The 23066-nt window shown below is 33.0% G+C and overlaps 1 protein-coding gene and 1 pseudogene across 1 annotated transcript; both read left to right on the top strand.

Annotated features, from left to right (window-relative positions):
- The first annotated feature begins 1964 nt into the window (after nt 1-1964).
- LOC136219522 (ethylene receptor) lies at nt 1965-8494 on the top strand. Its single transcript, XM_066006953.1, has 7 exons — nt 1965-2133; nt 2558-3515; nt 4846-5214; nt 6155-6421; nt 6513-6640; nt 6838-7035; nt 7736-8494. Exons 2-7 carry the CDS (start codon nt 2610-2612, stop codon nt 8085-8087), a joined length of 2220 nt encoding a protein of 739 aa, XP_065863025.1. The 5' UTR covers nt 1965-2133; nt 2558-2609; the 3' UTR covers nt 8088-8494.
- A 118-nt stretch (nt 8495-8612) lies between these two features.
- Nucleotides 8613-9582, top strand: LOC136219523 (BTB/POZ domain-containing protein At1g55760-like; annotated as a pseudogene).
- Nucleotides 9583-23066: the final 13484 nt, after the last annotated feature.

Here is a 23066-nt window from a genome sequence, read left to right as displayed (position 1 = left end):
TATAAACCAATCTAAAAATATATATTAAATTTTAATTATAAAAAATAAAATTTATACTTAAAATTAAATATTAAATATATAAATATATAAATTAATAATTAATATTACCAGGCTGGATCAATACGTGCTATTTTTATCAATCTCAAACCCGCTCAAAAAATAAGCGGAATTGAGCAGGCTTGGATCTACGATCAATTTTCATTGTCCGAATTCGATCCAAAAAACACGGGCCTGTGTGGATATCCAGACCCGTAGACATGTCATTCAAGATCGAGAAAAAGCCTAATTTAGTTTCTCATTCTTAGTAAATGTTATTCCATATCTCACTCACATTTTTTCCATAAACAAATTCTTGAACAAATTTGAAACCCTAAAATACAAAGTTATCCTTTCTATTCACCATTTAATGGAAAAAAACAAAGAGAAAAAAGGAAAACATACTTTGGCACCCAAAAAATATGCCGACCAAGTGATAAATGCAGGTGAGGAAGATAAATGAACACTCTAAATAGATAAAAAGAGGTTATACAGATAATAGAGTGACAGTGAAGTAGTTGAGAATTGTAAACTAAATTAATATTGTTGAAAAACTTGCCGAAAAGACATATCAACATTCAAGCTTTGAATTACTACAACATAATTTGTCTTTCTAGAGTTTTGCTATATTTTGTTCTTTATTCTGCACCAATTGTATGTACGTCTGTTGATTCTAAAAAAAGATTTAATATTTTTTTGTGATTTAATAATAGAATTGAAGATTAATATTTTCAAATTCGATGAAATATTTGAATTTTTTATCCAATTCGTACAAAATACAATATATTTTTTAAAATTTTTTTCACATTTAATCATATGTTTGTGATATGTTATTAATGAGTGATAAAATGACGCATATGTGAAGTGATAAAATGACGCATATGTGAAAAGTATCTGACAAGATTTATGACCGAGAAGACAGTTTGATGAATTATTTCTTAAATTGACTCAACTTGTCAACATTAAGGGTAAAATTGTCCTTAGTTACCAACGTTAGTGGTAAAATTGCACCATTTTAGACCTTAGTCGTAAACGTTAGAGTATTTTTACAACTTATCCTTTAAAAAAAGAGATGCATATCACTTCATGAAAAAAAATTAACGTTACACAAGTGACATATGTATTATTATAGAATTTCTCGGTTTTTATAGATGACATTCTTTTTGTTTAAAAGATATTTATCTTCATCGAGATAATCCTGATTATGGTTTAATTATATATTATATGAGAATGGACTATGAAATTTCTTTCCACGAACTCAGTATGCGGTGCCAACTGATTTACCACATATAGTTTTTTTTATAGATGGTAATAAATTATAGAGTTTTCAAAAATATTAATTACTATTTAGGTTATTATAGTTCATTTGAATTTATGAACTTTTTTTTTATAAAAATTTGAATTTATAAACTAAAAATGAAATCAACATGCTCTAAAAAACCCTAATCATTATCTTTCATCAATCAAATTTCAAATTCACAGTGATTTATTTTTCTTTTATTCATGTTCTCTTATTTCAATAATTCATACAATACTTTAGATCGTTTTGGTAATTATTTTTTTCATGTTTTTTTTATTGTGTGGATATTATAATGCCCATTATGCTCTATATAAGATTTATGATATTCTTTATGGGATCTGATTATTTTTCTCATTATTTATCAATTACTTTTTTCCCCTTATGGATTATATTTTTCCCATTATTTATCAATTAACTTTTTTCTAATTATAAGAAAAATGCTTTCCACTATTATACAGTCCATCATCAATGAACCATAAATTGAAAATGGGAATTTCTATCAAAAAATGGAAAATGGGAATAGCTTTCTTTGGACAGCAACCTTGGTCAAAGTAGTCAAATGTTCTTATCTGAGAAACGACGCCGTACCATAAGCGAACATATAAAATTAAAAAAAATAACAGTGCAAAGTCTTAAGAAAGAGGAAGAGCAAGAAAATCAATCATCAACAACGCCCCCCATTTCATCTTTCTTCATTCACCTCCGTCTTTTTGTCTCCTTTTCTCCCATCTGAAACCCTAAATCCAAACCCCAAATCTTCTTCAACAGCATTTCAGATTTTCACGAAGATTGTTCAGGTACACTATATTTCACCTTCTCACTAAAGAAAAGCAATACCCATCGAGCTATAGTTTTTGTTCCTTTCTTATCCTCTAAATTAGTTCAATTGCTCTGTTTGATTTTATTATCTTTTGTTCAGAATATGTTGCATAATGAGAAATTGTTTGCACTTGCGTAAATGAATTAGAGCTGCTTGCTTCTGCTGCTACTTCCTTCACCTTCAAACAACTTGTTGCATATATTGTCATAATTTGTGCTTTTCTAGTTTTGACAAACACAGTGCACATATCTTGATCTTTGCTGTCCTATTACTGTATTTTGTTTTCCAATTCCCTTTTGCTGATGCAACTTTGAAGTTGCAGCTGGTTTTATTAGCTTTGCTTCAGCTAGGTATTCAGGTTTAACTTTTATATGTATTTGATTGCGGATTTTGTGTTGCAGGAATGTGACTAGGAAGTATCGTATTGACAGAGACATTCTGTTTGAAGGCAAAATGGAGACTTGCAACTGTATTGAGCCACAATGGTCAGCGGAGGAATTGTTGATGAAATATCAATATATTTCAGATTTCTTCATTGCCCTAGCTTATTTTTCCATTCCTCTGGAGCTCATCTACTTTGTTAAGAAATCTGCTGTTTTTCCATATCGATGGGTCCTTGTGCAATTTGGTGCTTTTATAGTTCTATGTGGGGCAACCCATCTTATTAACTTGTGGACTTTTACCATCCATACAAGAACTGTGGCAATTGTAATGACCATAGCCAAAGTTTTAACTGCTGTGGTGTCTTGCGCAACTGCTCTTATGCTGGTTCACATAATTCCTGATCTTTTGAGTGTGAAAACTAGAGAACTATTTTTGAAAAACAAGGCTGCAGAGCTTGATAGAGAGATGGGTCTGATCCGTACCCAGGAAGAAACAGGTCGGCATGTCAGAATGCTCACTCATGAGATCAGAAGCACGCTTGATAGACATACTATACTGAAGACTACTCTTGTTGAACTTGGAAGGACATTGGCATTGGAAGAGTGTGCATTGTGGATGCCCACCCGCACTGGTTTAGAGCTTCAGCTTTCGTACACACTTCGTCAGCAGAATCCTGTTGGTTATACTGTTCCTATTCAGCTTCCTGTGATAAATCAAGTATTCCATAGTAACCGAGCTATAAAAATTTCACCTAATTCTCCAGTTGCAAGAATACGGCCTTTTGCAGGAAAACACATGCCTGGAGAGGTGGTTGCTGTTCGTGTGCCACTTCTTCATCTCTCTAGTTTTCAAATTAACGATTGGCCTGAGCTCTCTACAAAACGTTATGCTTTGATGGTTCTAATGCTTCCCTCAGATAGTGCAAGACAGTGGCATGCTTATGAGTTGGAGCTTGTTGAAGTAGTCGCTGATCAGGTTTTAAGTGCTTTATTTATTATGTTGTCTTTACCTGCATATTGTATTTGGCATAGTTATTAAAGGCGCGCCTATGGCGCACCAGGCGCAGGCCTTAGTGCCATGACACCCCCATGGCGTGGCGCAACTGCCATGGCCCGCCATTTTGCGCCAAGGGCAGTTGCCAAAGGCGCGCCTTGGTGAGTTAGGGGCAGTTTTATGGGTTTTTTGACAGCCAATTGTTCTGAAGGGTCCAAAATGAGAAAAAAAAAATATTAAAAAGGAAGAGAGAGATTATACATTTGAATTAATTAGAAGAGGCAACCACAAAATCTTATTATAAGAGGAAGAAATTTAGTAGAACAAAACACAGAAAACGAATTCAAACAGAAACACAGCCAAGGGAATTCAAATTCAACATGAGTGATTAATTTGGAGAGTTTTGATGAGGAGTAGAACTTAGGATTTAGTATTCAACTTTAGTTTTCTAACATGGGGTTTATTTTGCATTTTAAAACTTAGTTACGCTTAATATTGTCATGATTTAGTATTCATTGCATTTTTTATATTAGTTTTATAGTCTTATAATTTTCGTTTTTGTAAGTGCGCCTTGTCTCGCTATGGCACGCGCCATCGCCGTGTGCCATGCGCCAAGGCTCCAGGACCCCTAGCGCCTTAGTGCGCCATGCGCCTTTAATAACTATGGTATTTGGTATTTCTTTTCACGCTTAGTATATATTTTTTCCTTGTCAGGCTAGTTTAGTTGCTGCTTTCATGACATCTTTAATAAATAATTTATGATATCAGCACAATCAATGGTCTATGTGCTTGCTGTGTGCTATAAATGATTTGCTGCTTACGTGGTGAGCCTATTTATTTATCTGATGATATAGAGCAAATAGAAGAACACTGTAAAGAAATAGAAGAGAACATAGTAGGATCAGTAGTCATAGGAGGATAAAAATGGGGAATTAGGTTAGTGGGAAGAACAGAAAGAAGTGAAAAATTTAAACCACGAAGATCAGGAAAATAATTCAAAAAGGTATTATTGGGAAGAGGAAATTAGGGAAGAGAATAACGGAAAGGACAAGAGGAAGAAAAAGCTAAAGAGAAAATTCAACGATGGTCAATTGATCAATTCTTATCCTTCATCACTTCCTATTGCATAATGAACTTAGACAGGAATTTGGAAAGCTATGAATCTTATCTCCATGTTTTGTTGATTCCTCCTATGAAGTCATTCACAGGTTACATGGGGTCTTCCAAACTAGAAGGGAAAAAATAATGTACATTGTAAAGAAGCAAAACGTTATTTCTGTTGCTTATTTGTGATATTTTATTTTTGAATCAGGTAGCTGTTGCCCTTTCTCATGCTGCTATATTGGAAGAGTCAATGCGCGCAAGAGATCTTCTAATGGAGCAAAATGTAGCTCTTGATCATGCAAGGAGAGAAGCAGAAACAGCTATTCGTGCTCGCAATGATTTCTTGGCTGTCATGAATCATGAGATGAGAACTCCCATGCATGCAATTATTGCCCTTTCTTCGTTGCTTCAAGAAACTGAGCTGACACCTGAACAACGCTTGATGGTTGAGACAATCCTTAAGAGTAGTAATCTTTTGGCTACTCTGATAAATGATGTATTAGATCTTTCAAGACTTGAAGATGGAAGCCTTCAGCTTGACATGGGAAATTTCAATGTTCATGCTGTATTCAAGGAGGTAGGGTTATATGATCCTGATAAAATACTTAAATTTCTTTTAGGGCCTTAGATATATAAAATGTTCAAGAATCTGGTTTGTGTTTACCATAGTTATTAGACTCGTACGAGTCGATACGATTCAGGAGGATTTCGAGTTGACTCTATGGTCTGACTCTAAACCTTCCTGAATCGGCCATGACTCGGCCGGTCGAGTCATGGCACTCCTTGAAAAAAAAATATATTTAAACTTACAGATAAGGAATCGTTTCAGATAAGGAATCGTTTTAGTGGAATAAATGATGATATTAATGTTGTGTTGTACCTTCTATGCCTATATAACTTCTCTTCTATGAAATTCATTTGTGTTGTGCATTAATATCATTTATTTAGTCTTCTCTTCTATGAAATTCATTTGTGCTGTGCATTAATATCATTTATTCAGTGGAATTTATTTGTGCTTTACCTTTATGTTATTTGTGTTGTACCTGTATGTTAAACATAAAAAAAAAGAAGGAAATAATTATAACTCTTCATTTTGAAGTTATGAAATTGAAAGATACTCTTCAACTTCTATGAAAAGATTATATATTTCAAAACTTCTCTTCTATTTATTTGTAATAACAATGTCTTCTTCTCCTCTCTATTCTTTCAATTTTTTACTTTCTGTCTCTCTATTTTCTTTTGATTTTCCATTACCAAAAATCCTCCTGCTCTCTTACATTACATTACACAAATTAAATATATCAATTGCTTAATATAATTTCTATTTGGATATTAAAATTTCATTTTTAGACTCATATTTAAAGTTAAATATGGTTAATATTTTATTTTTTTTATAATATTTTAAAATTGATCCGTATCTTACGATTCGAGACAAAATGAGATTTTGAGTCACGAGTCGTATCTCGATTTAACAACTATGGTGTTTACTGATAAATTTGTTGCTTTTCCCATTGCAGGTTCTTAACTTGATCAAGCCTATTGCATCTGTCAAAAGATTACGCATTACATTAAATTTGGCTTCAGATTTGCCAGAATATGCCATGGGTGATGAAAAACGCCTAATGCAGACTATTTTAAATGTTGTTGGTAATGCTGTGAAGTTCTCAAAGGAAGGCACGATCTCAGTTATTGTCTCTGTTGCTAAACCAGAAGCTTTAAGAGATCTTCGAATTCCTGATTTTTTTCCTGTGTCAAGTGATAACCAGTTCTATTTACGTGTACAGGTAGGTAAATTTGATAGGCATAATACTTGCCATGAGATTCTCAGTTTTCAGTCCTAAAAGTTGACATGTTTGACTTTTTTTTTCGCCATAGGTAAAAGATGAGGGGCTAGGAATAAACCCCCAAGAAATTCCAAAACTATTCACTAAATTTGCACAAAGTCAATCTGTGGCAGCCCGGAATGCCAATGGCAGTGGACTTGGTCTTGCAATCTGTAAGAGGTACTTTGTCTTCTTTTTTATCTTCTTTCAATTGTAGACAACATGATTTAGATATTGGGGAATTGAAGCAGTTTTGTATTAACTTCGATACTTCTATTCCCCAACCCCTCCTCTCGCTCTGCTTGTAAGATTTGCAGGAGACCAGGAGTGTGATGAGAAGCAGCATGATATTTGTTTTTCCATTTGCATGCTTGTAGGTTTGTAAATCTTATGGGTGGACACATTTGGGTTGAAAGTGACGGTCTTGGCAAGGGATGCACAGCTATCTTTGTCATAAAACTTGGAGTTATTGAGCGTTCAAATGAATGTAAGCTTGCTTTGATACCAAAGGTTCCAGCAAATCATGGGCTGACAACTTTTTCTGGGCTTAAAGTTCTTGTGATGGATGATAATGGGTAAGTATCACTTTATCATCTTTTCATGGGGAGTTTGTTGATTGTTGGCTTGTGGGCTTCCTCTTCTCTCTCTCCTTCTTTTTTAAACAACTATGCAATTTATAAGCCTGGAGACATTAGAAATGAGATCCAGTACACTTCATTGGAGTTTGGAAAGAATGTCAAGATCGTTCTTGTTGTTGAGATTTTTTAGTACACCAATGAATTATCATGACATTTTATGTGGGCTATATCTCATGAGCAATTTAATATCAGTTAAAATGTTGTCCTTTAACATGTCATCTTTAGCCCATATTATTAGTATATTTAAGTTCTCTTTGTTTGTTTTGATAACTGAACATCCAACATCTCCTCCAAAAGCAATTCATTCTATAGATTTGGTTTTATTACTTGGCCATTGTTGGTATGCTTCTTGAGGGGTCTGAATAAAGGATAAAAATACGAATTTGATTACATATTTAAGAAATATTTGTATTATTAAGTTTACAAATTCATTACTAGTCATACCAATTGGATATATAGCTGAATTGGCAGATCTCCACAAAGTGGAAGTGGGAGGTATTTGGTTCAAATCCCAACCTCTTAATATGCGTCAGAATGAACTTCTATAGGCATGCATCCGTCCAAGACATTTGAGCTTTATGCCTGAATTTGAGCAAAATGTTATTGAAGTAAATTTAACGAAACATTGGTTTTACAGGGTTAGCAGGATGGTGACCAGAGGGCTTCTTGTACACTTGGGTTGTGATGTGACGACTGTAGGTTCAACCGATGAGTGTTTACGAGTAGTTACTCAAGACTACAAGGTGGTATTCATAGATGTTTGCATGCCTGATGGTTTCGAAGGAGCTTTGAGCATACATAAAAAGTTCACCAAACGGCACGAGAGGCCATTAATCGTTGCTCTCACTGGAAACACGAACAAAGTGACAAAGGAAAATTGCATGAGGGTGGGCATGGATGGTGTAATAATGAAACCTGTCTCAGTTGATAAGATGAGGGATGTTCTATCACATCTTCTGGAGCATCGGGTCCTATTCGAGGCAATGTAATGCAAAAAGGCAGGCCTTGTTGTTGTTTCTCATGTAGATACTTCTCAGACTATAGGACCGGCCATTAATGGAGGGCTCGGAGATGCATGCAGAGAACGGAGAGCAATGCTATTCCTGAAGCCAGTCCTAGTTCTATTCATGTTTTGTTGAGCTAGAGCCAGAGGCAGTTGCAGAAAATCCAAGGGGAATAAATGGTTCAAGCATCTCCCTTTATAATGAGTCCAGTGTGAACTAGAATGTTTTTTCCATATTAAAAAGAAGTCACAAATACTCTTTAACACGTTTCCTAACTCATAAAAACGAATTTGTTGTTCACTTCATTGCAAAGCAGAAATACATAATGTTTTTTTTATATGATACTAATCATATAAACATAATAAATTTTATTAATTTCTTTTTCTTATGCCCTTTGAAGAGTGTGGTTTAATAATTGCCTAGTTTCTTAGTAGTATTATTTGTTATTATTTTCGGCAATCTATCCAAAATGTCAGGTTTTTAATTAGTATTATACTGAATATCATTTTATACTACTTTTTTGTTGGGAAAAGTACAAAACACTTGTTTTCGAACAACATCTATGTGGTTTAAAAGTTTGCAAAATGGTACTTTGAGGTTCATTCCGTTAGCAAATTCATACCAAATTGACTAACGGTGTTAAAAGTCAGAGGGAAAAGAGTTAATTTAGTCTTTATATTTATTTATTTTACGAATTAATTCTTTTATTATTTAATTATCACAAACAAATCCCAAAATAAAAAATAAAAATCAAATATACCCTCTTCTCTATCTCTTTTTAATTTCTTATTTTTCTTCTTCTCTTCCCTCTCCTCTTTGTTAATTTCTCTCTCCAAAATCTGTATGATGCTCCTATTTATGTCAAATTGAATCCCATATGTTAAATTGAGGCAAAGAACTGTTCCAATTTAACATATGGGATTCCATTCTAAATATATACAGGGCGGAGAACCTTGCTCCATCTGGGCTGAAGGAGTTGCGAAAAAGTGATCAAATGCTACAGCTCTTTCATCCTTTAGTCGAATGTTATCAGAAAGCATCCATACAGACATTACGATCAATGCTTCCAATGGAAGCATCTGAGCCCATCGCGCTGTTCTTGCTGCAAGATCACCTGTTTTCCGCAGCATGTTTGCTCATGACTTGAAAGAAAAAGAACTGTCTACCATAAATATACCTGATATGTCAATTGAAGCCTGTCACACATTTCGGAATTACATGTATGGAAGCATCCAACATGAGGATTTTCTGACCCACCGTCGCGCACTTCTCGGGGCAGCTGATAAGTACGATATCGATGACTTGAAGGAGGCATGTCATTAGAGTCTTTTGGAGGATATTGATACAAAGAATGTGCTTCATTCAGAGGCTACAAAGTGCATCCTTGTATCAGTTACCGAAACTGAAGACGAGCTGCATGAGATATCTGGTGAAGTTCGGCAAGATAATTGATATTCATGTACATATTTGATTTTCATGACCTAGAAGTGATATTCATGTACTCTTATGGACGCTTGATTGAATCAAATGTAAATGAAATGTTTCTTGTTATTTGAATTTTGTATTTTGAGAATGATTAGGATCTGAAAATGAAGCATAATCTGGTTCCTAAGGAAACAATCAGAAACACAAATCATAAAGTGATATCATTTGGTGTCAAATTAGCCATAAATCAAATTCATCAAAAGATATCGTTAATGGAGACAAGCAAAATCAAAGAAAAAAAAGGATAAAGGTACCAAAATAGGTCTTAAGGTTTTTTGGGAAGTAACAATTTAGGTTCAATGTTCAAAATAGCATAAATATAGGTTTAACGTTTACAACATAATATCAATTTAGGCTTAATGTTTACAATTTAACATCAATTTAGGTCTCACGTATAAAATAGCACAAATATGGACTTAACGTTTACAAAATAATACGAATTTAAGCTTAACGTTTACAAAATATATCAAATTTAAGCTAAACGTCACAATTAAATTAACCATATTATATTATTTTCCTATTAACTTTATATGTTATCTTTTTATTTAGTTCTATTTTTTATTTATTATAATACAATTAATTAGTATTCTTGCCTATTAAGATTTTATATTTGTTTTTCATCAACCATTCCATGACTCCTAAATTCTATGGCTCATGTAATATATGCAAACTAAAAGTAATTGAATATCCACAATATTTCGAACACTAGTTAAAATAATATTGATACATGCCAGTGTTCGAAATATTGTGGATATTCAATTACTTTTAGTTTGCATATTACATGAGCCATAGAATTTAAGAGTCATGGAATGCTTGATGAAAAACAAATAGAACTAAATAAAAAGATAATATATAAAGTTAATAGGAAAAGAATATAACATGGTTAATTTAATTGTGACGTTTAGCTTAAATTGGATATATTTTGTAAACGTTAAGCTTAAATTCGTATTATTTTGTAAACGTTAACTCTATATTGGTGTTATTTTGTACGTAAGGCCTAAATTGATGCTATATTGTAAACGTTAAGCCTAAATTGATATTATATTGTAAACGTTAAGCCTATATTGGTGCTATTTTGAACGTTGAGCCTAAATTGGTACTTCCCAAAAACATTAGACCTATTTTGGTATCTTATCCTAAGAAAAAATAATTGATAACAAGGAAAGAGAGAAATGAGAGTATGTATGTATCTGGGAAATGAAGTTACCTCTGCCATTGTTAACTTCATTGTACTATATTGAAGTTGAAAAAGCTAATAAATTACCTCAATTTAACATATGGGATTCAATTTAACATAAATAGGATCATCATATTCAGTTGTCTTTAAGGAGAGATGTTAGAAAAAGAAACTAACAAAGAGGAGAGAGAAGAGAAGAAGAAAAATAAAAAATTAAAGAGAGATGGAGAAGAGGGTATATTTGATTTTTATTTTTTATTTTGGGGTTTGTTTGTGATAATTAGATAATAAGGGTTGTTAATTTATAAAATAAATAAATATAAAGACTAAATTAACTATTTTTTCTTTGACTTTTAACAGTGTTAGTCAATTTGATATGTGTTTGCTAACAGAATGAACCTCAAGTTACCATTTTGCAACCTTTTAAACCACATGGGTGTAGTTCGAAAACAGGTATAACCACAATATTTACTTTTATACTTTTCCATTTTTTGTTTTATTTATTTCAAATAGCATTTTTTTTTGTTTAACTGGTTTTTTTTCCTCCTCTCTAAAAGAAAAGAAAAAAAAAACGAAGAGAGGGGCAAGTTTTGAGAAAGATTCAGCAAGTTTTGTCATATATTTTGGGGCATTTCAGTGTTTCTCCTGAGAGTGTCATAACACACTTTTCCGGACTCAATTCAGAGGTCTAACGAAGAATATGTGACTAGTTGAAGTTTTCAAGTGAATCGGGGTGAACCCTAAACTCTAATTAAGCTCTATAAATAGCAGGTCTTTAGGCAGCCAAAGCATGACGAAAATAGGAGGAAAATACACTTATAGATAGCCGAAATTCTACCAAATAACTCCGAATAAATTCTAGTTTTTCTGCGTTCATCACCCATGTTCAATTATTTGTGATTTTTTCAATCATCACACAATCTAGTTAAAGGTTTCTGAGGGATAAATCATGTCTATTATTTAATATTTGGTACTGTAAAATACCAGTTGTTCATCTCTTTCCTTGTTTTATTTTTTATTGTTGATTTTTATTATCAGTAGGCTATCAAATATATTTTCTGTATATATTTGATCCTTACATTGATTTAATTTAACCCTAAAGTAATGATTTACCAGTTAAATCATTTGTTTTGAGGCTTTTTATTTATTTCAATTAATTTGTTCTTTTTTATACCTTTATTTTTGAATCTGATATTAATAATATTACAAATTAATATTATTAATCTAATTAGTCATTTTTGTTTATAACAATGATTTGGGATAGTTATAATGAAACTTTTTTTCTATTTATTTTTAATTTCTAACCCAATAACTTTGTTTCTATTCTCTTTTAATTCATAATCTAATAACTTTATTTTTATTCATTTTAACTCTTAACCTAATAACTTTTTATTTTATTCATTTTAGTTCCTAATTTAAAATTTCTTGTTTTATTCATTTTAGTCTCTAATTTAGAACTTTTCATTTTATTCATTCTAATCTCTATTTTGAAACTTTACATTTTATTCACTTTGGTCCTTAATTTCAAGTTTTCCTCTTTCTTTTAATTAGGTCCCTAAATAAACTTTGTAAGTTTATTCAGTTTAGTCCTTTGTCCATTTTTACACCACAACTAATTGTATAGCTATGTTATTTGCTTCTAACCTTTTATTTTGGCTGATATGAGTGTGTGAGAATATTATTTTGTGCCGATTGAAGACCTGGCAATGCCCAGATGTAATTGTATTTAATTTTGTACATATTTCATTGCTTTTGGGATTGTAATATTTTGTTGTTTATTTTTTTTATACAAATGTGCAATATGATATGTAAAAAATGAATTTTTCCAAACAAATCATATTCAAAGCGAATTTAAAAAACTTAAAAGAGTTATTAATAGCCTGATTGTATTTAGAAATGCTAAGTAGGAGGCCGGTGAGTTCACCGGGCGATTTTGGGGGTGCTTAATATTTCCTTTCGAGGAGATATTAACATTCCCCAAGCGTACATAACTTCCCGAACCCACTTGCTTCCCGTAAGGAATCTCAATAACATTCTCGGACCTAAAATCCGGGTGGCGACTCTTTCTCTGACACCAGCCCTGCCGGGCTAGTCGTTTTCTCTAGTGGATCTCGAGTCCAAACAGTACTGTAGTAGTCATGACGGACCTCCCGCGGGTGAAAGCCTGTCGAGGTAGGCTTCGTCCACAGTGTGACAAAAATGGTCGTCTATGGTCGATTGTTTCTACTTCCTAGTTGAGGGATGTGAAAATTAATAAATTACCGTCAAAGAAACAAGAAGGGAGGATACCACATCCTCCCAAACATGTAGGAGTAGAATAGCTCAAAATCTGAGTGGGATCCTAATTACTGATGGTTCACCGGCAAGGAAGAAAGAAATAACTTGCTTACTCCAAATTCATACTCTAAGCAACTGTAATTCAAGTGTTTTTTACAATAATTCATCCAAAAATCAACATTTCGTTGCCAAATTGAGAAAGGGTCTTATTTATACCTTAAATCATATTTTCAAAGCCTAAATATGAGGGATTCTGATTCATCACTTGACCCAACTTCGTGCGAAATCCTCACTGTTCAAAAAGAGAAGGATTTTAGGATTTTCTACTAATAGAGACAATTAAATTAAAAAAAAAAATCAACAGTAACAATATAAATAAACGATTTCAAATACAATATATATGTACATAAATTGCATAAATTATTATCTTTCATAATTGTTTTCCTATGAGATTTTATATTATAAAAAAATCTTGGAATTTTTGATACATTGAGTGAAATCTAATTCACATATATTGAATTATGTAGAAGCAACATGTATAAATTCAAAAAGAAAGAAAATATAAAATCTTTAAATAAGATTTAAAAAACTACAAACAAACAAGTATTTAAAATTGTTAGAAATAGTACCAATAAAAAGAAACAAAAAAGCCAACGAGTATAATGGATTAGGGGATTCCATAGTCCACTTCAAGAATTTTCGAAGGTTATAAGAAACTACCACAACCACAGATGAAGTTACATGCAGATTATTTCCCACCAAATTAAAGGAAGTAGCCACTTATTGGTACAAACAACTCCATATAGGATAAATCCGGAGCTTCAACCAAATCGTGACTAACTTTGTCCAACATTTCATAACCTCAATACCAGAGCACAAAATCATGCACGTACTCAACTATTTGGTCAAAGATCGTACTGAAACCCTTTGAGAATGGGTGGAAAGATTAAAAAAAATGCAATTAAAGTACAACACCACAATATTGTTGCAACAGTCGATGTCATGGTTGCTAACTATTGAAGCAAAGACCCATCAAAAGAGCTCATTATTCCGCGACTTGGTCATTTCCAAACCTTTTGAGATGGGCTAGAGACTTTGTGAAATGGGATGGACATTGCTTTAATCTACCATTGAAGGAAAAAAAATAGTAGAAGGTGGTCAGAAACATCAACATCGTGCAAAGTAGGAAAACAATCAACGAACACTCTAGGAACGTCCAGAACAGACTCAGATAAAAGCACAAACATTTGAGAATAGTAAAGCTTTTTCTCCCTTAATCAAATGTCCAGCGTTCGATCTCATTTTTGGGAATGGAAAAAATTTCTATGGCCAGCAGTCTCATCCATAGAAGTGCAAACTATCTGCGAAAGGGAATAACTATTGCTGCCGGTGGTAGATACCTTTATAAACAAAAAAAAAAAACAGACTTTGAGATAAAACTCTAGTGGTATTTTTTTTTATCTTCTGATGCAAGTTTTGAGGTTTTTTCCGCCCTCTTTTATTTTGTTTTGGTTTTTTTCTTCTTGAATATTTTTTTGATCAATCTGTTATTATAGTAGGGTTGATAATTTCTCTTTTATTTAAAGTTTTTTTTTTTTGTCTTTTCTTGTATTTCTTCTTATATGGATGGTTGTGATTTTTCTCCCTATATGAAAAACAAGAAAAGTTTTGTGTACCATAACACAAATTCAAGCAAAAAAAAGAGTTTGCAAGAATAATCAGAATTATTATTCAATCAAGAAGAGCAAAATTTACACAGAGAACTGAAGTGTTGTATCTTATGTTGAATATGAAAATACAATGAATTTAGAGAGAGAAAGTTCTTAAAACTTCTCAACTAATTTAACAAAGATAAGATAAAGACTCCTATTTTATATCCATGAATCAAGGATAGAGAATCTGTTAACTGACTCCTAGAATATTGAAAAACATACCTGACCAATTCAAAATAATAACAATAAGTTTGCACTAAATTGTGACACTACCCCTTAGTGCAAACTTCCTGTCAATTACACCAAGAGCTTTTCGAAATGCTTCAAACTTGGCTTTGACAGATGCCTTGGTAAATACATCAGCAACTTGTTCATAAGTGGGTATTTTCTGCAACTCAATGTCTCGGGTCAGCACCTTCTCTCGAACAAAGTGATAATGAACTTCAATGTGCTTTGTGCGTCGTGAAACACAGGATTTTCAGCTAGCTTCATTCAACTCTCATTATCACAGTGAATAGGAATTGGATGATTTATTTCAGACACCATCTCTTGAATGAGTCTTTTAAGCCACATGCATTCTTGAGTAGCCTTAGTAGCTGCTACATACTCAGCTTCACAAGTTGAAAGAGCCACAGAGGCTTGTTTCTTGCTACACCAAGAGATTGCAGCAGAACCTGTAGTAAAACAAAAACCTGTTGTTGAATGTCTATCATTTACATCGCCAGCCCAGTCTGCATCAACAAAACCACTTAAAGAAAATGATTTTTTCCTCCTCTACATTAATCCATAGCTTAGAGTTCCATTCATATAACGAAAAATCCTCTTTGCTGCCACCAAGTGTCATTTACATGGCTGATCCATAAACTGAGAAATGACCCCAACTGAATATGCAATGTCAGGTCTTGTGATAGTTAAGTAGAACAAACTACCAACAATCTGTTGAAAAATTGTTGCATTTTTCAAAAACTTTCCATCACATTTAACCAACTTGGGGCTAGGTTCCATAGGAGTAGACATTGCTTTTGACTCCCCCATATGAAAATGTTGTAGTAAATTTGATGCATATCCTTTTTGAGAAAGAAAATATCCACCAGATTTTTCAATTTCTAGACCAAGAAAACAATTAGCTTCACCCAAACTTTTCATTTCAAAACGAACTGATAAAGCATCTTTAAGATTGCTAATTTCAGCATTATCATCTCCTGTTATAATCATATCATCCACATATAGTAGAAGCATAGTGCACATAGTAGATGTTTTCTTAATAAATAAACTTGGATCAACATTAGAAGACTTAAAACCACAAAAATGAAGATACTGAGTAATCTTACCAAACCAAGCACGTGGAGCTTGCTTAAGACCGTACACCGCCTTCTTAAATCGACACACATGATTAGGGAACTCTTTTGAAACAAAACCATGAAGTTGTTGCATAAAAATATCACGATCTAATTCTCCATATAAAAAGGCATTTTTAACATCTAACTGCCACAACTTCCAACCTCTGTTAGCCACAAAGTGGGAGGTATTTGGTTCAAATCCCAACCTCTTAAAAAGAACTACCATGTTTATCAACACAAATTCTATACTAGTCTGTTGTCTCGATAGGTAGCAGTTGTACAAGTAATGATTAGGCAAAATTCTTGTCTTGTTAACTGATGCTTTCTCGGAAAAGAAAAAGTACATTTCGATAGTTAAAAAGATACAATGCATTCAATACTCCAAATAATGAAGTGCTTTTTAAGAAGAAACTTCTCATCCTTGTTTCATAAAGGAGTATGTTGGGTTTTTTTATGCGTAAAAGATAAAAGAAATAAGACAAATAATTATAATATGCACATATATTTGAGGGGCATATGTATTTTTAATATGGAAGGAAAAAGTTTCAATTTATTCTGAGTTATATGCAGTTACTTTTACTGCTAAAACACAACTAGTTGAAAGAAAAATCTGTCTACAAAATAGCCTAAAATATCTTCCTAAAAATTAGCAAAAAAAAAAAAAAAACTGGTATTAGACTCGTTCAACCATTTAATCGGCAAATTTAAATTCAAATAATTCAAAACTCCTTGAATTTATAGCAGCTGAAATTTTATTATATGATTTGATATAATCCATGGTCATAAACACTTTATTGTTATTAACATGGGCATATGCATGATTATGGAGCATATTTTTTTAGGCATGGTTATGTGGCATGGACATAAGCTTTGATGGAGCAAAAATAATTCCTCTTCTTGTTGGATATCATGGCAGCCTTGACTTGAAGTTGACTTTTGCACACTCTTTCTACATGACCCATTTGGTCACATTGATTGCATTTAACATCTGGTCTCCACCAACACTTGTATTGTGGATGGTTTGTCTTCTTACAATGAGGACAAGCTGAATGATTTCCATCCGAGACATTTTTTCTTTTCATTATATTTTTTCTTAGTTGTTGAGTCTGTAGCGTATTCAATAATTCTACCTAGATAATGTTTGTCAGATCTCTTGCATTTTTAGGAGAACTGATAGTTACTTCAAATTTCTCAGGAATAGTAACAAGAATTTTCTGATACTTGCTTACATCCCTTTGATTTTCTTGCTTCCGTGCTTCAAAAAATCCCAAATCTCCTTGATAGTTTTTAATGTCATTATTCTGTTAAAAATAATGGATGAGACAGCAGTGAACAAAATCGATCTAGAATTCTATTTCCTCAGCCTCTTCTCTTTACGAGCTTTGAGTTGAGTCAATGTTGGATTTTCTGGTAATTTAGGAACTTCATATACATTCTCCATAACATCCTATAAATCATGGGAATCGAGATAAACTTCCATCTTCACAACCCACATTTGATAATTTGTTCCGACAAATACCTGAGGTGAAACTGAAGAAGAAAAAGAAAAAATTGGAATCCATCTAACTTGTTTATGTTTGTGTTTGGCTTTTTTATTTTTGAACTCACAGATCCCTTCAAATCTACATTGTGTTTACCATGTGCATATTATTTAAAATCTAGGTCATGGTGTCTTAAGTGCCTTCCAGTACACTTCATTGGAGTTTGGAAAGATTGTCAAAATTGTTCTTGTTGTTGAGATTTTTTAGTACACCAATGAATTATCATGACATTTTATGTGGGCTATATAATGATATATAGCCATACATTTAACGATGAAAAAATTAAAATAAGTTTGTTGGTTTGGGAATCATTATATCTTATGAGCAGTTTAATATCAGTTAAAATGTTGTCCTTTAACATGTCATCTTTAGCCCATATTATTAGTATATTTAAGTTCTCTTTGTTTGTTTTGATAACTGTACGTCCAACATCTCCTCCAAAAGTAATTCATTCTATAGATTTGGTTTTATTACTTGACCATTATTGGTATGCTTCTTGAGGGGCCTGAATAAAGGATAAAAATACAAATTTAATTACATATTTAAGAAGTATTTGTATTATTAAGTTTACAAATTCATTACTAGTCATACCAATTGGATATATAGCTGAATTGACAGATCTCCACAAAGTGGAAGTGGGAGGTATTTGGTTCAAATCCCAACCTCTTAATATATGCATCAAAATGAACTTCTATAGGTATGCATCCATCCAAGACATTTGAGCTTTATGCCTGAATTTGAGCAAAATGTTATTGAAGTAAATTTAACAAAACATTGGTTTTACAGGGTTAGCAGGATGGTGACCAGAGGGCTTTTTGTACACTCGGGTTGTGATATGATGACTATAGGTTCAACCGATGAGTGTTTACGAGTAGTTACTCAAGACTACAAGGTGCTATTCATGGATGTTTGCATGCCTAATGGTTTCGAAGGAGCTTTGAGCATACATAAAATGTTCACCAAACGACACGAGAGGCCATTAATCGTCGCTCTCACTGGAAACACGAACAAAGTGACAAAGGAAAATTGCATGAGGGTGGGAATGGATGGTGTAACAATGAAACCTGTCTCAGTTGATAAGATGAGGGATGTTCTATCACATCTTCTGGAGCATCGGGTCCTATTCGAGGCAATGTAATGCAAAAAGGCAGGCCTTGTTGTTGCTTCTTGTGTAGATACTTCCCAGACTATAGGACCGGCCATTAATAGAGGGCTCGGAGATGCATGCAGAGAACGGAGAGCAATGCTATTCCTGAAGCCAGTCCTAGTCATATTCATGTTTTGTTGAGCTAGAGCCAGAGGCAGTTGTAGAAAATCCAAGGGGAATAAATGGTTCAAGCATCTCCCTTTATAATGAATCTAGTGTGAACTAGAATATTTTTTCCATATTAAAAAGAAGTCACAAATACTCTTTAACACATTTCCAAACTCATAAAAATGAATTTGTTGTTCACTTTATTGCAAAGCAGAAATACAAAATGTTTTTTATATGATACTAATAATATAAACATAATCAATTTTATTAATTTCTTTTTCTTATGCCCTTTGAAGAGTGTGGCTTAATAATTGCCTAGTTTCTTGGTAGTATTATTTGTTATTATTTTCGGGAATCTACCCAAAATGTCAGGTTTTTAACAAGTATTATACTGAATATCATTTTATACTACTTTTTTGTTTTATTTATTTCAAATAGCATTTTTTTTTGTTTAACTGGTCTCTTTTTTTCTCCTCTCTAAAAGAAAAGAAAAAAAAAACGAAGAGAGGGGCAAGTTTTGAGAAAGATTGAACAAGTTTTGTCATACATTTTGGGGGCATTTCCGTGTTTTCTTTACATAAATTTTGTTAACTGGAGCCTGAATATTGGGGCAACGGGCGTTTGTTTACCTACTTTCTACTCTTGTTTGTTTTTTCACTTTAGAATTAAAATGAATAAATTGTATCCACAAACTTAGAATTTGTGTAACAAAAATAGTCGTCTCTGGTCGACTGTTTCTACTTCCTATTTGAGGGATGTGAAAAATAATAAATTACCGTCAAAGAAATAAGAAGGGAGGATACCACATCCTCCCAAACATGTAGGAGCAGAATAGCTCAAAATCTGATTGTGATCCTAATTACTGATGGCTCACTGGCAAGGAAGAAAGAAATAATTTGCTTACTCCAAATTCATACTCTAAGCAACTGATTCAAGTGTTTTTTTACAATAATTCATCCAAAAATCAACCTTTCGTTGCCAAAGTGAGAAAGGGTCTTATTTATAGTTTAAACATATTTTCAAAGCCTAAATATGAAGGATTCTGATTCATCACTTGACTCAACTTCATGCGAAATCCTCTCTGTTCAAAAAGAGAAGGATCTAGGATTTTCTACTAATAGAGACAATTAAATTTAAAAAAATCAACAATAACAATATAAATAAACGATTTCAATTACAATATATATGTACATAAATTGCATAAATTATTATCTTTCATAATTGTTTTCCTATGAGATTTTATATTATAAAAAAAACCTTGGAATTTTTTTATACATTCAGTGAAATCTAATTCACATATATTTAATTATGTAGAAGCAACATGTATAAATTCAAAAAGAAAGAAAATATAAAATCTTTAAATAAGATTTTAAAAACTACAATCAAACAAGTATTTAAAATTGTTAGAAATAGTACTAATAAAAAGAAACAAAAAAGCCAATGAGTATAATGGATTAGGAGATTCCATAGTCCACTTCAAGAATTTTTGAAGGTCATGGGAAACTACCGCAACCACAGATGAAGTTACATGCAGATTATTTCCCACCAAATTAAAGCAAGTAGCCACTTATTAGTACAAACAACTCCATACAGGATAAATCCGGAGCTTCAACCAAATCGTGACTAACTTTGTCCAACATTTCATAACCTCAATACCAGAGTACAAAATCATGCATGTACTCAACTATTTGGTCGAAGATCGTACTGAAACCCTTTGAGAATGGGTGGAAAGATTCTAAAAAAATGCAATTAAAGTACAACACCACAATATTGTTGCAACAGTCGATGCTATGGCTACTAACTATTGAAGCAAAGACGCGTCAAAAGAGCTTATTATTCCGCGACTTGGTCATTTCCAAACCTTTTGAGATGGGCTAGAGACTTTGTGAAATGGGATGGACATTGCTTTAATCTACCATTGAAGGAAAAAAAATAGTAGAAGGTGGTCAGAAACATCAACATCGTGCAAAGTAGGAAAACAATCAACGAACACTCTAGGAACGTCCAGAGCAGGAATTTTCACCCCTCAAAATAAGGTCATCTATTGGGTAGTAAAAACATGACAACACATTGAATCCCCTCCAAAACACAAGAGTTCCAGGCGATGAAGCAATGCCACTTATTATGAGTATCACAATAGTGATGAGCATGATAGCGAAGACTATAGGAAGATGGCCCTAGACCTGGATAAGATGGCCAAAAAAGGATTGTTAGACCGTTTCAAGAAGCCGATAAAAGCACATGTGCAAGAACAGATGGCTTCTCAACCTTTGGCTCAAGCATCACAACGGCCAATCAAAATCATCACCAAAAGGCCTATTAAAGATAGGATGGCAGAGCAGAAACATAACTTTGAAGATAGGCACGAGTTGTATCATTGAAGGTTAGAGTTTTCTTTTCAAAAATTGACAAACGTTCCTAAGAAAACACATGTAGACGCCTTAGTAATTCAAATGCAGATTGAGAACTTTACAGTTCCAAGGATATTTATTGACATAATGAGCTCATCTAATATAATTATGCAAAAGGGCTACGAAACACTCAAAGTAGGATCAGACATGCTTATTTTAACTCTAGCTTGCTTGTGGGCATCAGCCTCAATCCTAAGGAGCATCACAATGAAGGTAGAAGTTGGGGACGATCATCCAAAGTTGCAGCCCTTTAATTTTCTACTATTCTAGAGCAAGTATCTCGCTATAGTGAAAAAATAAGCAAAGCAAAACCATCAGAATTCCAAATTAATACTCGATGGATGATGGCGTCCTCGACCGAAGACCTTTTAGCCCTATATATAATAAATACGTCGGATTCATCTAGGGAAACTACATCCTTGAAAAAATTCGGGAAGAAAAATTATAGTCATGAAGGAAAAGACTATTTGGCACAGAAAACTTAACTTTACATATTTTATCATCCCAAAAGGACAAAAGATGCGGAGAACTTGGCCCGAAGATGCTGAACATTCGAGTATATGCCTCAAGTGGAAGGACTAAAGTAGCAAGTCGAACCATAGTAGGTCCGAAGAAAAAGCTCAACACCCTAGAGCTTCACGAGCAAACAGAAAGGTGTCGTCTTATGGGGCCAAAGCCGTCATCCCAATATAATTTTAATCTTCAAATCCAAGTAGTGTAATACTCGGAGATCGATAGTGAATGGAACCTGTGGAAGAATTTAGACTCACTAAAGAGCAAAGTTATACGGCAACAAGAATGGCAACCTACCGATAACAAAACGATAACTAACTCGTAGGGGTTTCCCCCTAAAAGCACCGAAGCCTCCCATTAAAACACAAGGATGAGGCAAGATGGGATACAATTGGTAGGACCCTTTCAAAGTCCAAGAATGTGTTAACACACATATCGGCTAGGAGAGCTCACAAGCAAGCATGTTCTTAGAACATAAAAAGTTGTGGTGCTTCAAAACTACTATAAGTAGAAGTTATTCCTTTTCATTTCTTTTTATTTCCCTAAGTCCTACTTCCGAGTAGTACGACCATTTTGTATTGAAATTATGAAAATAAAATTAAAAAATACTGTTAGAATTAGAATTTAGAACATTTGTTAGATTACTAAAGGTCGATTTTATGCGTGATAAAAAGATTTCAATCACAATCTACATTGAAAACACATTCTGAATTCACTTTGTCCTAAACATATTAATATAAATATCTTCGATTAAATTAACTAGACATTTGGGATTTTAGTTTGATTAAGATTAGCGAAAGCTTCAATCATAATTAAACCCAAGTAAAACCTAATAAAATCAGTTAAAACCCTTGAATTGTAAGAACGAGCATGATTTTTATTGCATTAGGATGAAATACATGAGAGCAAAATAAAAGGTAAAAAGAAATACATAAAAGGGCACCTAAGGAAACTCATCCATTATTTGATGGTCTTTTGGAGGCCATATATCGGCCCAAAAAGAGAAGTTGGAATTAGGGAACTTGACCTTCATCAGTCTTAGAACATTGGTTTGATAGCGATCAATCCCAACCCAATATTGATGCAATAAAAATATCATAAATAAATGTTAACGAACGTTGATTTGCATATGAATATCCGTTAATCAACTTCTAAAATTCAGAAAATTTAGAAAAATACGAAATAATATTATTGAAATTGTTCAATATATTTGTAAATGCTCTTTAAATAACAAAAATTGAAACCCTAAATTG

Source organism: Euphorbia lathyris, chromosome 2 (genome assembly GCF_963576675.1).
Source record: "Euphorbia lathyris chromosome 2, ddEupLath1.1, whole genome shotgun sequence".
In the NCBI taxonomy this organism is placed as follows: domain Eukaryota; kingdom Viridiplantae; phylum Streptophyta; class Magnoliopsida; order Malpighiales; family Euphorbiaceae; genus Euphorbia; species Euphorbia lathyris.
This window is presented reverse-complemented; position numbering and strand designations above follow the sequence as displayed.